Source organism: Helicoverpa armigera, chromosome 8 (assembly GCF_030705265.1).
Source record: "Helicoverpa armigera isolate CAAS_96S chromosome 8, ASM3070526v1, whole genome shotgun sequence".
In the NCBI taxonomy this organism is placed as follows: domain Eukaryota; kingdom Metazoa; phylum Arthropoda; class Insecta; order Lepidoptera; family Noctuidae; genus Helicoverpa; species Helicoverpa armigera.
The window spans coordinates 8,080,269-8,096,081 of record NC_087127.1 but is presented as its reverse complement, the minus strand read 5'-3'; the positions used below and the strand labels follow the sequence as shown (position 1 = coordinate 8,096,081).

At 37.1% G+C, this 15,813-nt stretch overlaps 1 protein-coding gene across 1 annotated transcript in view; it reads left to right on the top strand.

Annotated features, from left to right (window-relative positions):
* LOC110374766 (protein singed wings 2) overlaps window positions 1-15,813 on the top strand; it is a 48,917-nt gene that overhangs the window by 22,421 nt on the left and 10,683 nt on the right. The window contains exons 4-6 of the mRNA XM_021332626.3: window positions 286-448; window positions 5,113-5,270; window positions 13,942-14,115. Coding sequence (XP_021188301.3) covers window positions 286-448; window positions 5,113-5,270; window positions 13,942-14,115 — 495 coding nt within the window. The remainder of the gene's footprint in view (window positions 1-285; window positions 449-5,112; window positions 5,271-13,941; window positions 14,116-15,813) is intronic.

Here is a 15,813-nt window from a genome sequence, read left to right as displayed (position 1 = left end):
TTTTAGGGCACAGGTCTCTTCTCATAGAAATGAAGGTAAATTACACATCAAGACTTTAAATTACACTCATTGCATCTTTATCTCTAATCTAAGTTTTTTGTAATAGATTATGTGTACACCCATAATATTATGGGCGCTGCTTGTCGAAATCTCAAACTTAAACAGTTACAGCAATTAAGACATACAGAGACACATAGGGCTTTGGCCTCAGAAAAGACATTATTTCTTGAAATCAATTGAACTACGTAAGTATCAATTTTAACAATGTATTTTTCTTCCTAACAGAAACTCGCAGTCCATGGTCTGATGTCACTGTGGGAGCTGCCTCCTGAGATCGTGATGGATATGCCTGAGCTCCAAGAGATGGACCTTCGATGGAACATGCTCAGACATATCAAGTCCTCTCTGTTGACGGGGCCTAGGAAATTACACACCCTTCGGTTAGCAGGTGAGAAATAACTTTTTAATTGCAGATTAATGATTTGCTTTTTGAAGATGATTTAACCACTTCACTGTTTATAATGCAGACATATGGTTAAGCAATAGGTGTGTATCATATTATGAATTTTTTTTTTACTTAGTTCTTTTAATTTCCTCTGTGAAGGCAAGACAGTGGTGTAGCTTGAACTCATGGAATTCCTCAATAAACCTCATTAATGTTGGACCTAATCTAATCGTGTGAGGTAGGAAAATCTATACTTCTATAGTAATATTATAAAGAGGAAAATTTTGTTTGTTTATTTGTTTGGTTGTAATCGATAAACTCTAAATCTACTGGACCGATTTTAAATATTCTTTCACCTTTGGAAAGCTGTATTATCTGCGAGTAACATAGGTTATATTTTATCCCGGTGCGGGCAGTAGCTCTCACGGGACGCGGGTGAAATCGCGGGAAAACGGCTAGTTACCAATAAAGGTAAATTAAGTGTCGTAATAGGAGCTGCTAACATCAATAATATAATATTAATTAGTAAATTGGGCGTCAAGATAAATGGAAGATATGTTTTCCGATGGTTTTCCTGCTATAAATGCGGCCAACTACTCATCTAGAAAGCATCGCTTACCAATGGAATATAACTGTTCATTTTATTAAAGTTATGTATAGGTTAGCAAAACGTATAAAATGAAATAAGTTGACGATTCGATAATATAAAGAATCAGTCAACAACCGTGCAAAATAAAGATTATTGCACAAAAATATAGATTGCTTCACTCGCATTGGCCTTAAGTGACCTATTGGGTGAATGCCCTCGATTATATCAAAACAACTCCGTATAAACATTATTTAACTTACCCATATTTTGTTTAATTTATTTTTGTTGTTTTGATTAGTAGGTAAGTGGAACAAGTTATTAGAATGCTTACATGGATTCCAGACATCACTCGAGATGTCTTAGAACTGAAAGTGATGGAACTCTTATCTCGACGGGGATATTATCATCGGATCTTTAGAAAAAAAGTTATGCCAGTTTGACCTTTTCAATGCCAATTTATCTTCTGACATTTTATTTAAAACTTGGTTGATTTATGAGCCATCAATTGAATTTACTTCAATTTCTAATGACGTGGTTTTATGAGACCTTGGCAAAACATGAGGAATGTGCTAATAAATAAACCGATGATATAGACATTTTATTCTGCACGTACTTGCAAAGAATCACGTATTGAACTTCTACGTAGGTAGCTTCATAAGTAGGTGAACACATCAAAACGTTAAACTGTAGGTCCCGGCTGTCATTGAACATCCTTGGCAGTCGTTACGGGTAGTCAGAAGCCAGTAAGTCTGACACCAATCTAACCAAGGGGTATTGGGTTGCCCGGGTAACTGGGTTGAGGAGATTAGATAGGCAGTCGCTCTTTGTAAAGCAATGGTATTCAGCTGAATCCGGTTAGACTGGAAGCCGACCCCAACATAGTTGGGAAAAGGCTCGGAGGATGAGTAGGTTTTCCATTTTTTTATTGATACTTAATATATTTTTTAACTAGTAATGACTTTATGGTTCTCGCTTGTCATTTAATCCTAACAATTTTATATGTCAACATGACTGTACGTAACTTTATTCATTTATTGCGGCAGAGATTATTAACAGGTGCTCTTTCCCAATGGAATTGTTCCACGATATGATATTCACGCATGAGGAAACACATCTTCATCTTTAGTATATTATTGGATCATTTAATGCGAGATTCATGGGAACATGGTTTTAATATTAGTAGCTGAATATGAATCTGTTCGCTGGAACTAATACTTTGTTTGTTTAGGTATAGAGCCTCATTCGTATTATATGTATATGCCACAACGATGAAAAGACTGTCAGATTGAAATAGGATTATTGAAATCTGTATAAGTTTATTTGGTAAACCAGAACTCTAGTAACTTTGTTATCTCGTGATTAGTTTTTAGACTGTACTCTTTTTAATTTAAGTTTTGTACTTTTCCTTAGCCTTTTGTAAAGACCGTATTGCCCGAGGCGAAATTATTTCGGTGACAAAAGAATGTCGTTTACGTTCAAAGCTTAAAAAGCTATACGTTACGAGTGCACTAGTTCCCGTCAGCGTCCCGTAGTAAATACATATACCTACTTCCATCTTATTTATGTGATGAGCTCGTTCAAATATGTAAATAAATTCAAAGTAACACAACAACAGCTGTTAGAAATCATAACAAATCGTTAGCTGGCTTTGATTTACTTATAAGTATTTTTACAAAGACATCAATTGATCTACTTTCTTTTAATAAAATAATGGCGATTTCTTTTAATAAAAGAGTACCGTTTGCTTGTATTTTTAAAGCAAGTTACATGAACATTAATTATCTACTCTGAAGCAGGGGTTAGGTATCCTCAGAAACTACGTAATGTATTTCATCATCATCCTCCGAGCCTTTTTCCCAAACTATGTTGGGGTCGGCTTCCAGTCTAACCGGATTCAGCTGAGTGCTTTACAAGAAGCGACTGCCTATCTGACCTCCTCAACCCAGTTACCTGGGCAACCCAATACCCCTTGGTTAGACTGGTGTCAGACTTACTGGCTTCTGACTACCCGTAACGACTGCCAAGGATGTTCAATGACAGCCGGGACCTACAGTTTAACGTGCCATCCGAAACACAGTCATTGGTGTCTAAGATATACTTAGAAAGTACATACAAACTTAGAAAAGTTGCATTGGTACTTGCCTGACCTGGAATCGAACCCGCGCCCTCATACTCGAGAGGCCGGTCCTTTGCCCACTATAACTACGTAATGTATTTATGCTAAGCTATTTTCTCTTCTCAGTATTTCTTGCGACCTTTGCCGATGTAACTTCAAAGGTTTAAGTAAATGTTTCTCGTATTCCTTTAAAGACTTTAAGTACTGCAAAGAAAAACATATTTTGTGCTGAGTAAATAAAATGAAAGAGTCGGCCACTAGCTTGGTTTATAAAAATAATAATATTTTTTAAAGAACACAGACCGGTATCGCGTTTATCCGTAAAAAGAGAATTTAATATGATTTTGTATGATATTTCGCGTTGTTTAAGATTTCCCCTTATTTGATAAGAGTTTAAATGTTACGGCTATAGCTCCCAGATAGTAGCCTGTAACAGTCTCTAATAAATGACAGAATTATTCAAATCAGTTCAGTAGTTTCAAAACAAAGGAACAATCTTTCCTCTTTATATTTGTGCATAGAAGTTCCTATAGTTACTCGACTGCCAAGAAATGTTTTTCACGCATATCTTTGACGTATGTATGACTGAAACATTACTTATTTTAATTGCAAATAATGATTTTTCAATTAAAAAAAAAACATTGAAAATAATACACCACTGGATTTTTTAAACCTCGGTACATAAAATACTATAAACAATATTTTTTACAATTAAATAATGGCCACGGTTTTAAAACATTCCGTTCTTCAACTGTTTGAAACTTGTGGCGTTCCTTTTCAAAAAAAAAAAAGGAACAAAAGGTATTTTTTTCAAAGTTTTCAGGAATGTCAGAGATACTCGCTTTACCTCGCGCAAGTTGCTTGTTTCTGAGATTATCTAGGATATATTTTTTAAAACAACACAGCATTTTTCTATTATACTATTTCCTTATTCACAAACAATCATGACTAAGTATTTACTCATAAATCTTGAATTTCAGCACGAATAAATTGAAATCAAAGTTAGTGGGTGTCGAAAATTAATAACTTGGATTTTATACTTGGTAGTTGCTATAGCGATTTCCTGGTTAATTTAAATGAAGAACATTTTAGTTAGAGATAGATAAATTTAGAGCTCATTGCTAAGCGTATAACTTTAAAAATATTTTCGGTGAAGGAATATGGTAGCTTATAGGTATCCATTTTCTCTGAGCAAGGATACTGACTACAAAAGAAACTGCTAAAACTTTTAACGATACTAGAAAACTAAAAGCAAAGAAGTTTCTTAATAAAAACTTTTGGTTCGATATTTCAGTTCTTGATTTTCAAGTTCTCAAGTTAAAAGTCTTTGATAATAATATCAGTTGACACGATGCACTTCGGTGTCAACGGTGTTCCTTTTTCAAGTAGAGCGCGCGAAATACGAGAAATTCTTGGAAACTAATAATGAATTGAAACTGTACGAGCGTAAGGTTCAAAGTTCAATGAAGCGTTATTTGTACAAATGGAGAACGTGCCTTTTTACATTACTTTTTTAATGATTTCACGAGGGCTCAAGCATGTGTTACTTATTCATTCAATAGAAAGCACCATTGTTTTGTAATCAGTGTTTTTAAGTACCACACTTTTTGGGAACCTGTCATAAATTTTGAAACACTTTATGACCACTTCAACAGCAACAAGCTTGTCAAAAACATAAACCACTCATAATTTAGCTTTTGTAAAGTATGTATATTTTGTTTTTGGGTTGAAATAATATTGTCGACATGTTTGACCTGTTAATATTAAACCTGTATGAGGGATGATCGTCGGTTTTGTGTCACCATTTCATTAAAGTTGTTTCAAAAGGGCTTCAGCGTTTTGGCTTCTGCCCCACGTTCGCTTTCCAAAAATCCGAGACTCTATAGTCCCGTGGTCTGGTTGAGCCTGTACGAACCTCTTTAAACCACATAACTCTTTACTAAGTGATTTAATGACTGGCAGGTAACAGTTGGGACTGCAGCGACGGAGGTCTTGACTGGTTGGCGATGGAGCCAGAAAACGGAACAATTAGAAGAAAAATCGTAGATTATGATGAACTAGTGTGTCACCAACAACTGTACCGAGGGAAGCCACTGAATAAAGTCATGGATATTATAAAAGTAAGTTTCAAACTTAAACTCAATTTTTTTTTATTTCAAATAGGCCTGCCTAAAAAAGCTCTTTCGAAACGTCAAACTATTGCTCGGTTCCAAAGAGTTGGTCTCATGGAGAGGAACCAAGAAGGTTACATTTTATCGTTTGACATTTAGTAGACGTTGTTTGCTACAAAAATTAACACTTTTGAAGTCTATGGTTAATTACAATTACGAGGAATCCAATTGGATTATCATATCATTAACATAATTATCCGAATTGGATTCTCATAGGTCATCGATTAACATTGTTTTCAACGAATTTGTGTATCAAAATGGACCCTGAATTTGTGGTTAGCATAAAGTTTTCTTCAAGTTCAACTCTGCGATTTTCAAAATATCGTACAAGGTACGGCTTAGCAATAGCGAAGAAATTAGAAAAAAAAACTCCGAGCTTCGTAGTGATTAATTATTATCAGTCTAAGTTTTAACGATGTCACAAAATATAGGCAATTGTGTTCAATTAAAAGTTTTGTTTTAAAACATAAAGAAAGTTATGATTTGTATAATAATTATGCTGCGTAACACGATAAGTATGGCCTTGACTTCTGTTTCGATAAGACTACGTAACATTGTGATAAATCCCTGATTTTAAAAACAAATTACTAGATTCTAATGGAACTTATTATTGCTTATTATTTTTCATTTATGGCCGTTTGCAATATTTTATCTATGTGTCCATTTGCTTACTATAAGAGGTAATAATTGGTCATAACTTGTATGGGGCTGATTTCAAAATCCAATCTCTAGTAAGCAAGTCCGGGGATAGACCGAATATTGGGACTGTCCGTAATCCGTTGGACAAGACCGTGCGTAGATAACAAATTGTATGAGTACGAGAGGTACACATACATATGTATGTTGACCAATTCTCTCCAAATATACTAACGTGACATTTCTCTTACTGAAACCCATGTTTATACATTTTTTTAACGACGTCAAAAATCATCAAATGACCATTCCCACTGTGGTTCAGGCCATGGTCCGGGGCGAGAGGGAATGGGATGCCGTCGCCTCCTTCTGCGAAGCGGTCATGCTCGAGAAGGAGGAGGCGGAACGCCAGAGAGTTCACACCTCTCATCCCGGCCGCCGCGCTGGACCAGGTAGACACCATGGGCGCCGGGTGTCGCGAGATGACTCCCGGCCACCGTAGGCTTGGGTCTGTGGGCGGTGAGTTCGGGTGGCTCATCGTCTCTTTGTCTTCTTAGACGACAGACCCGTGTCGACGGCGCGCGTTGTTCCACGCGCTCCTCAAAGAGATGTCAGCAACCCCAGCGGGGCCCAGCAGGGCCAAAGCCTGCCGGGGCTGCGGGTTGTTCGAAAGAGATACCGCGGCCCTGGTACACAAAAGGCCTATGACGGAACACGACGGTTTTTAGTCAGTAAGAGTCTGACACTCCCTCACCGCTGCTAACCCACAGCGGGAGGGGTCATTTGATGATTTTTAACGTCGGAAAAAAAAAGCCCTATGTACCATGGCCGCGGCAACTTTTTCGAACAATCCTGCAGGCCTGGCAGGCCTTGGCCAAGGCCTTTTATATATCTTCCGATAAAACAAATGTAAATGTTCACATTTTCGGGCATTACTTCATTAAGACAATAGTCGCTCGCTTTGTTCTCGCTGTTTGCTTCCTAATCTGCTAATAATGTTTCTTAATCTTTAAGCAGTTTATGATAAAGAGTTCGCATTTAGACTTTTGGAATCTTTATGACTGTATAATAGTGTTATCCAAGACTTATGAATACTGCCGTAAATACTTTGTTGACTTTAAAGTATTGTCTAGAACAATTTTGCTATTTTAAGCATTGATATTGTGTCGTCGGAAGTTTGCTTGTTGCTATGTAAATAATTTAAGTAACTTGTCATGCAATTTCAGTTCTTATTTGTGTTTGTCCTATTGTATGTACATATTTTGATAATCTTTGGTACTAAGGTCAGCAAAAGCGATATGTATGTATTGACTACAGTCGCATTTTATGTTGCTGTTGATAAGCATATTCTATGTATGTCAGTACATATGTAATTTTGAGGATTTACCACAGCTGTTGGTTTTGAATCAAATCTATCAAGACGTATCATGAACGTGCGACGTGTTTTCGATACATCTCCTACTCAGAATTAGATAAGATACTAAATAAGATTCAGATATCAAAAGTTTATGCAGATCAATACTTAGAAACTATGTTTATCCGTCTATCAATCTTGTTTTAATGGATATATGAGATTTGTGAATTCCATACGTGTGAATATCAGTGTTCTTAATCCGATAAATTCGATGTTATCTTGTTTTTGTCTGCAAATGTGTCATATTGTAAAGAAAGATTTTGGATTTAGTAGACTGATCTTGAAATAGTAAATTGTGAACATGTCATGTGGTATTTATGATGAGTAAATTAGACACGAGTTTGCTGTGCATCCTATTGCGTCACTTTAGGAAAAAATATTGTTACGCTTGCTGTCGAAGAAAAATATGACATTTAGAATACTAAGCTCACAGTTTATTTTCTGGTACTTACAGAAAAAACGTTTTTTTTTTTCAAATCTATGCGGGCATAGTTCAGGAGACAATTACGCTGCTTTTATTTATTTAACAATTTATGTACACACACACACAGAATACAGAGAAGAAGAAAAATAGAAAAGATAGTACAAAGGCACAGCTTATTTCATTAGAAATCTCTTCCAGCTGGCCCGTTATGAGAGAGTTAGAATAGAAAGAGATGCAGATAGAGTGCGTAAAAAGAAAAGAAGCTAAAACTAACATAAAATAATTACTAACTTAACCTAAATATGTATATATAAAATATATATCAAAATATATATATATATATGTATAAAAATATATAAATACACTAAATACTATAAGCATCTATGATGACAAGGAAAGATAGTGTTCCTTCAACTTGCGTTTAAATAATGCAACAGTTTGGCAGCTCCTCAGCTCAGGCGGCAACTTATTCCACAGCCGTACAGCGTGCACGGTGAAGGAGTAGGAATAGAAATCAGTGGAGTGGGAAGGGATTTTAAGTAGGGATTTGAGATGAGTCCTGCAGGAAGCATCAGGTGAGCGGAGAAAGGAGAAACGTTCCCGCAGGTACGAAGGAGATTTAGGATTGAAGAGGATATTGAATAGAAGACACAAAATGCGAGTGTTCCTGCGAAGACGAATAGGGAGCCACTTGAGATCCTTGCGAAATTGTGAAACATGATCATACTTTTTGAGATTGAAGACAAAACGAATACAAAGATTTTGCAAGCGCTCAAGTTTATTTAAAAGCTCCTCTGTGGCATCCAGATAACAGGCATCGGCGTAATCTATAATAGGTTGGATGAGAGTCTGAGAAAGAGAAATTTTGGTTTTTAAGGGCAAAAAGTGTTGAAGACATTTTAGCGTATGAAAAGTGTAGTGAACTTTGCGACTAACTTCATTGACCTGAGCTGACCACGATAAGTTAGAATCTAGAATAACACCCAGGTTTTCGCTGTATTAGTGTAGTCGATCTGAACCCCATTTAAACTAAGCGGTGGTAGTGACGCAACATCTAGCCTGCTACGCATGTATCTGCTACCAATAATCATGGCCTGAGACTTCCTGGGATTAATTTGCAGTCCAAAGGACTGCGCCCAATCACCAATCGCATCCAGGTCACGATTCATGGCAGCAATGGCAGCTTCTGCATCAGCACAGGGAAAATGTCTGTAAAGCTGCAAGTCGTCTGCATAGAGATGGAAGTGGGAAGAAATGACCTTAGTGACAGAGTCAATGAAAATAGAAAACAGGAGAGGAGAGAACGCCACCTTGAGGTACACCCGCAGTGAGATTGCACCAGCCAGAGGTTAGGTTATCGAGGCGGACAAATTGTGAACGGCCTTTAAATAAGAATCAAACCAACTTAGGGTGGAAGGGGAAATATTGAGAGATTTTAGAATGCCGAGAAGAATATCAAAATCAACAGAGTTGAATGCACTGCTAAAGTCAAGAAGGACTAGTAAGGTGAGAGACTTGTTTTCCATCGCAAGGCGAATATCATCAGTGACCTTTAGCAATGCAGTTGAAGTACTGTGACCAGGCCGAAAGCCAGATTGAAACTGACTCAGCAGGTCCATTCTGGATATATAAGCAGACAACTGACGGTGAACTAAATGCTCAAGAACTTTAGACAGGAAAGGGAGGATTGAGATGGGTCTAAAATCTGTCACAGCAATAGGATGTAGGATTTTGGGTAAAGGAATGACAATCGCTGCTTTCCACAGATCAGGGAAGGAACCGGAGAATAAGGAAAAATTAAAAATATGAGTCAAAACAGGAAGGACAGAGGAAAGAGTAAGGGATATCATTCTTGAGCATATATCGTCATTGCCAACCGCATTAGATGAAATCGCGAGAATAGACCTCTTCACGTCATCGGAGGTCACAGCACACCACTCGTATGGAGGACAATCAGGCAACGGCAGACTGGCCAGCTGACTCAATGTACTGGCTCTGACGTGTGCAGCCAAACGAACAGGAGGAGAGGAGAAGTAATTGTTAAGAGCACACACATCAGTGTCACCACTATAAGCAGCCGCAGCCTTTCCGATACCGATCGATTTTAGGAATCTCCAAACCTCGGAGGAGCTACGATTATCGAGAGAATTATGGAAGTAGCGTCTCTTAGCATCTCTGCACATTCGACTGCAGCGGTTACGTAACGATTTGTAAGCAATAAGGTTGCGCTCAGATGGACTACGCTTCAGCCTCCTCTTCGCCCTATCCCGACTGGCCATCAACTCTTTAATGGCAGGAGTGAGCCAGGGAGCCGGAATATTCTTAACTTTAATACGACGAATAGGAGCATGGCTATCAAACAAGCGTATTAATTTAGAGTTGAAGCAGTCTACCATTTCGTTGATGCAGGTGCTCTCCAGAATACAGGTCCAGTCAATGAGATCAGCATCACGCGTCAATGCCTCCAAGTCAATGCCCTTGTAATTCCGAAGGAAAAGGTACTGTGGCTTTCGCTTAGGAGGACGAATCCTGTAAGATAGAAAGATGAAATCGTGGTAGGAAAAACAAGCAGTAAGCTGTCCGTGAAAAGAAACATTGCTGATCTTTGACACAATCATAAGATCTAGCAAGGAAGGAGTACAATTGGGAAAGTGGTGAGTAGCAGAAAGAGGTAAAATACTAAGATTGAAAGAAGAAAGAAGAGATTTAAGTTTAAGCGCTCGACTGTCATCCTTCAACAGACAAGTGTTAAAATCACCCATCATGACTATATGCTCGTACAAAGGGCAATAATCATTCAACAGCGAATCCAACATGTCAAAGTAATTAATGTTGAGGTTCGGACTATAGACTACTCCAAGAAGCATCTTGGTGTGATTTAGGATAATTTCAAGAAATAAATGCTCTGCTGATTCCGAGTACAGTGAAGGGGAAGCACTGATGATCTTATACGGGACATCAGCCCGCAAGTACATGGCAACGCCCCCACCTCCCTTTCCTGTTCTATCGTTCCGAACCAGAACGAAACCAGGGAGGGCATAGTGAGCAGACAGAAGCGAAGGTTTCAAAAAAGACTCGGAAATCAACAAAGCATCAAGATGCACACTGTCAATAGATGCCAGAAGGTCGGAGTGGTGACCAGGAACACTTTGAGCATTTATGTGGGCTATATTGAAATTATTGGGATACGGCGACAGAAGTGAGGAGATCTGATCACCCAACGTCAAAGGAGCAGAAAAGTCGCCATCCGCACTGACAAAACTGTTGGAAGTTGAAGAGCATGAGAAAAAACTATCGTCTAAGTTGAAATCACTCATAGATATTCAAATAAAAATATACCAATAATATATATATATATATATAAATAATAATACGCAACTAAAAAATAAGAAAAAAGTACATTAACAAAACAAAATAAAATTGGCAATAACTCTTGGCTATTTTAACTCACCCAGTCGCTCTCTAGTAAAACAAACAGTAAGGAGAGAAGAGAATACACGCCACACACAAAGAATACGCTATGTAACGCTTGAAGGAAAAAATAGCATCAGTTAGAAAACGAGAATAACAGTATAACAAAATAAATAAATGAAGGTGGCAACACAAAATAAGGACAAACATCATTAAGCTAAATGGGAATAACATAGGTACTACAAATTAAAAAAAAAAATAATAAAGTAAGAAGGTGACAACACTGACAACAAAAAGTCAAATTGATCTGTCATTGTCAATGTCAAACTAATCAAACAAAACAATGTGAAGTGAAATAAAATTGAAAAATAAAATTTAGCTAACTACCGGCGTGAAATAAAAACAAAACCGAACTTGGTCGAATAAGTACCGACTAAGCACTCACAAAAAGTATAACACACGAAAAAGAACTATAAAGTAAAGAGGTTAAAGCGGAAAGTAGGATAGAAAAAACAAGATAAATACATTTAGCGACGCGCCTTCCTCAGCGTCTTCGTCCTCTTGGCAGCAGCTTGCGGAGAAATGCTAGCCATTGAAGGCAGCGTACTTCCTCCAGCAGTCCCTGCATCAGCACTAGCAGGAAACAATGCGATGAGATCATCAAGCTCACCCATAGTGGAGATCTTACGGCGAGACTTATCTGCTGCTTGGACAATGATCTTCCCTTCCGAGGACCAGCAGCTGCTTATCCCAAAATGTTTCCGGGCAGCAACAAAAACTTGATGTCGCGTCTTAGTAAGAAACTCAGATATCGTGATACCTGAGCCTTTCAGTGAGGTTTTGTTATCCCAGACAACACGACGGTGCTCCATATCCCTGAAGCGTACCAGCACAGGCCTGGTTTTACCCTGTGAGGCACCAAGTCTATGGCAAACCTCAAAAATGTCCAAGCAGGCATCATCCACCTTCATGCGCTTGACAACGACGTCCAGGATAGACTCATTGAGCCTCTCGTTGGCCTTCTCTGGAACACCGTGGAACAGCAGGATCTTCCTACGCATAGCAGTCTCATGCTTGTCCAGGGCACGAGAAAGAAGCTCAGTCTGTGCTTTCAGAAGTTTCAGTGTCTGACAAACAAAACTTTTGAACTCCAGGAATTCCGATGAGAGCGAAGCCAGGTCAGGATGTTTAGGAGCACTGCCAGCAGCAACCTTCAGCAGCTTATTTTCATACTCCTGCATTCGGGAACTGAAGAATTTCTCCAAATCAACCACGCTCTGTGCAAGTTTGTTGTCCATGCTTGTGATGTTTAGGAAGTGTTGTGAAAAGGAGTGATTATAGTAGTGAAGTGAGCGAAGGTGAGCTATATAGCCAAATTAATACATATAATCACAAAATTAATAGAATTACTAATTTTAAATAAATATTAAATGATGGAGCAATAAAAATACGTCTATCTGTCACAACTACCCACAAGGAAAAAAAAAAAATTATTTTATTTTCTTAAATAAATGATAAGTAATACCGGTAGGTATGATTCTCTTAATTTGTAGTTAAACCTTTCAATTAACTGATCGCAGTGCTGTTTGCACTCAAAAAAAGTAACTTGGTTTACCAAACTTTAACTTTAAAGTGGAGTGTTTTAAAACTGCTGCTGAAAACTTCGTAATTAGTTTCTTATTTTTCCCGCTCCAAAGTTTTCCGACGGTAGCTGCAATTTTTTTTTAAATGTGTACTTTTCGATTATAGATCGTTATCAAAATGATAATGAAAATGAAATCTTTATTTGTAAACATAGGTTTAAGAAGGTGGTTCAAAGTACATATAATATTATTCGCCCATCTATGTCTTGCATTGAAGCGTACAAATACATGCATTTTATTTGATTATACAAATAATAATGATGATATTAAAGGTATAGATTTTTCTCTGCATGGAAAGAAGTTTTTCAAGAAACTCTGTAAATTAAATACGTATTTACAACGGCAGTAGGTAATTGTTTTTGCCAAACAAGAAGCCATGCGACTTAAACTTTGGCATTCACAAATCAAGTTTTATATAAACAGCTACTTAATTGAGAAAATAAATAAAAAGTTTTCATTCGAATTGCCATTGTTTTCGCCTCAACTTTTTGGCGAAGTTCAACATACGTTAATTAATTCACGACCAATGTTTGCAATGTTTAGCAGCTAAAGTCGATTACGTAAATTGCTGATTATAGTCAAGGTTTTGTTTGTAACTTTTACGATTGCTTGCTTTACTTAGACCCAAGTTCTACGATAACATATAGGTACCTACGTCCGTATTTCTTAGAACTATAGTTTACTTTGAAGTTTGAACGTGAAAATTCATATTAAACAGTTGTTTTAAGAAAACTTACGTTAGTATAGATACATATGGGCATAATGCCTTTCATAGAGAACTAAATACTATATATTTGGGTACATAAAGGGTTCCTGGAAAGGGTTTTAATTGTAGATAGCTTATTTAGGTACCCGTCCTTACAATGTAGAATATTGTGACGTAAGGTCGGCTCCTAATGGCTAAAAGCTCCTGACCTAGTTGGTCTATAATAACGGCCAATAATGTAGCTCGAGTAACATTAATTATGTACTATTAGCATACTTAATTAGCAGGATTTGTTGTATAATTTGCGTCGGCACACATTATTATTTTCGTAACTAAACTTATTGTTTTACATTACCTATATGAAAATAATAATGTGAAATCTTCAACAGACGATCCGCGAGACATGTCCAGATCCATGCGAGTGTACGATGACGCACGTGGTGTCTAACGCTGCAGGGGCCATCATTCCTCTTATAACCGTCAACTGTTCTAACAAAGACCTGGAGAATCCACCACCAGCCTTACCTCCTGACACCACCACGCTCCGGCTAGAGGGCAACAAGGTAAAATGGTACGAAGATTTTTTGATGTTTCGTGTAACATAACATTTTCACTTCAATCGCACTTTAATTTTACCTTTGAAATAATCTGACAGGTAAAGAACAAAATCTCTAACGAAAATAGATGCTTTTTGACGAGGAATGGAAAGTTTCTGAGCATTGCGATACGGCGCGGCGTGGTCGAAATAAAATGACTTTTAAACAATTACCGATGTTTCAATCGTATAGTTCTCTCTATCATTTTGTGTACACCATACCATACAGACAGAATTGTGTTACTATAGAGTATGTACCACCATTTCATCTTCCCACCAAAAACACGTAGGATGTGGTGGCGGGCGGGCGCTTTGGGTGCTGTCTTTTGTAAACTTGACCTTCAAAAATTTCTCATTTTCAGCCTACTTTGAATAAATGACTGTTATCTTTACCCCAAACCTGAAATTGCAAATGTCAAATTGCACAACCTCATAAATTAATATGATCATCTGCGTATAATTCTACCTTCAATAGCTACATGTAATGTACTTGTAAAGGTTGTTTGTAAGAGATCGCTTTTAGCGATAAGACCGCCCATTGTGTCACCGACTTCAAAATTTGTGTTTGTTCTTGTTGATTTTTAATTGGTGTGCACAATAAAGAATATATCTATCTACTTACCTACATACCGATTGCTATACCTTCTCCCTATTGATATCAGAAGTCATATCAATCAAAATGTGAGTTAACCTTCTTGGTAAAGGTAAAGATATCAATTGGATCCTCAAAAATGTAATAAGGGTGCACGCTGAGTGTTTTCATTGTCCCCATTTTTTTTAAGGAGTATAAAGACTTATTTTTATGTATAGGATTTGTACGTTGTTCATTGCCATTTAATGAGATTCATCATATTATTGTAGTCGGGATTGCTTGTAAGCTAAAACGACATACCTATTGTCATGTGTGCAATAGTCAGTTCATCAGTTCATGGATTATGGTTGAACATAAACTTATTCGTATTTTGGTCGGAAATTTTCGCACAGTTGAATGTCTAAGTGCAACGTTTGATGCCGCTGCGAGTTTATAATTACTAAAGAAATAATTTAAAAGCTCGTTGCAAATAAACTGTTATTGATTCACTATGATAAAATGAGAAACTATTAGGAACAAATTAAAGCGTTCGCGCTGGTAAACAACTGAAACTAATTAAAAGGTTTGAGTCAGGTTGTGATAAGTTTTAAAAAGAAAAATATTTCACAGCGCTTTAGATGAATTTATTAGTTTTCCGTAATTATTTCCTATGAGAAATAAGTGAGGGAGCAAATTGCTAACAAAATATGTAAAAAGAAAATAAATGATCTAAATGTTAGACGGACTTTGAAATTATCTGCATAATCATAAGGCTCATTACAGCAGTTATTAAACCGACAAAATGTTACGATTCAACTTGGTAAGTATAAACTGCCAAATTATTGTGTAGGTTAGCCTTATCGTTATGTACTATTTGAGTCTTAATGAATATTGATTGTTTTGTTTTCACCTACCCAACAGGAAGCTCACGAAACACTTGTGGGTGGTATAAAATAGCCATTAATAACGTTACTTTAAATACACTGAAAACGACTTAACAATTGTTAAAGGTATTAAATTAAAATAATTTTCTCAAAGTCGTTGGAAAATGAACAAATAAAATATTTTAAAATTAAAATATAACGTACCTATGTG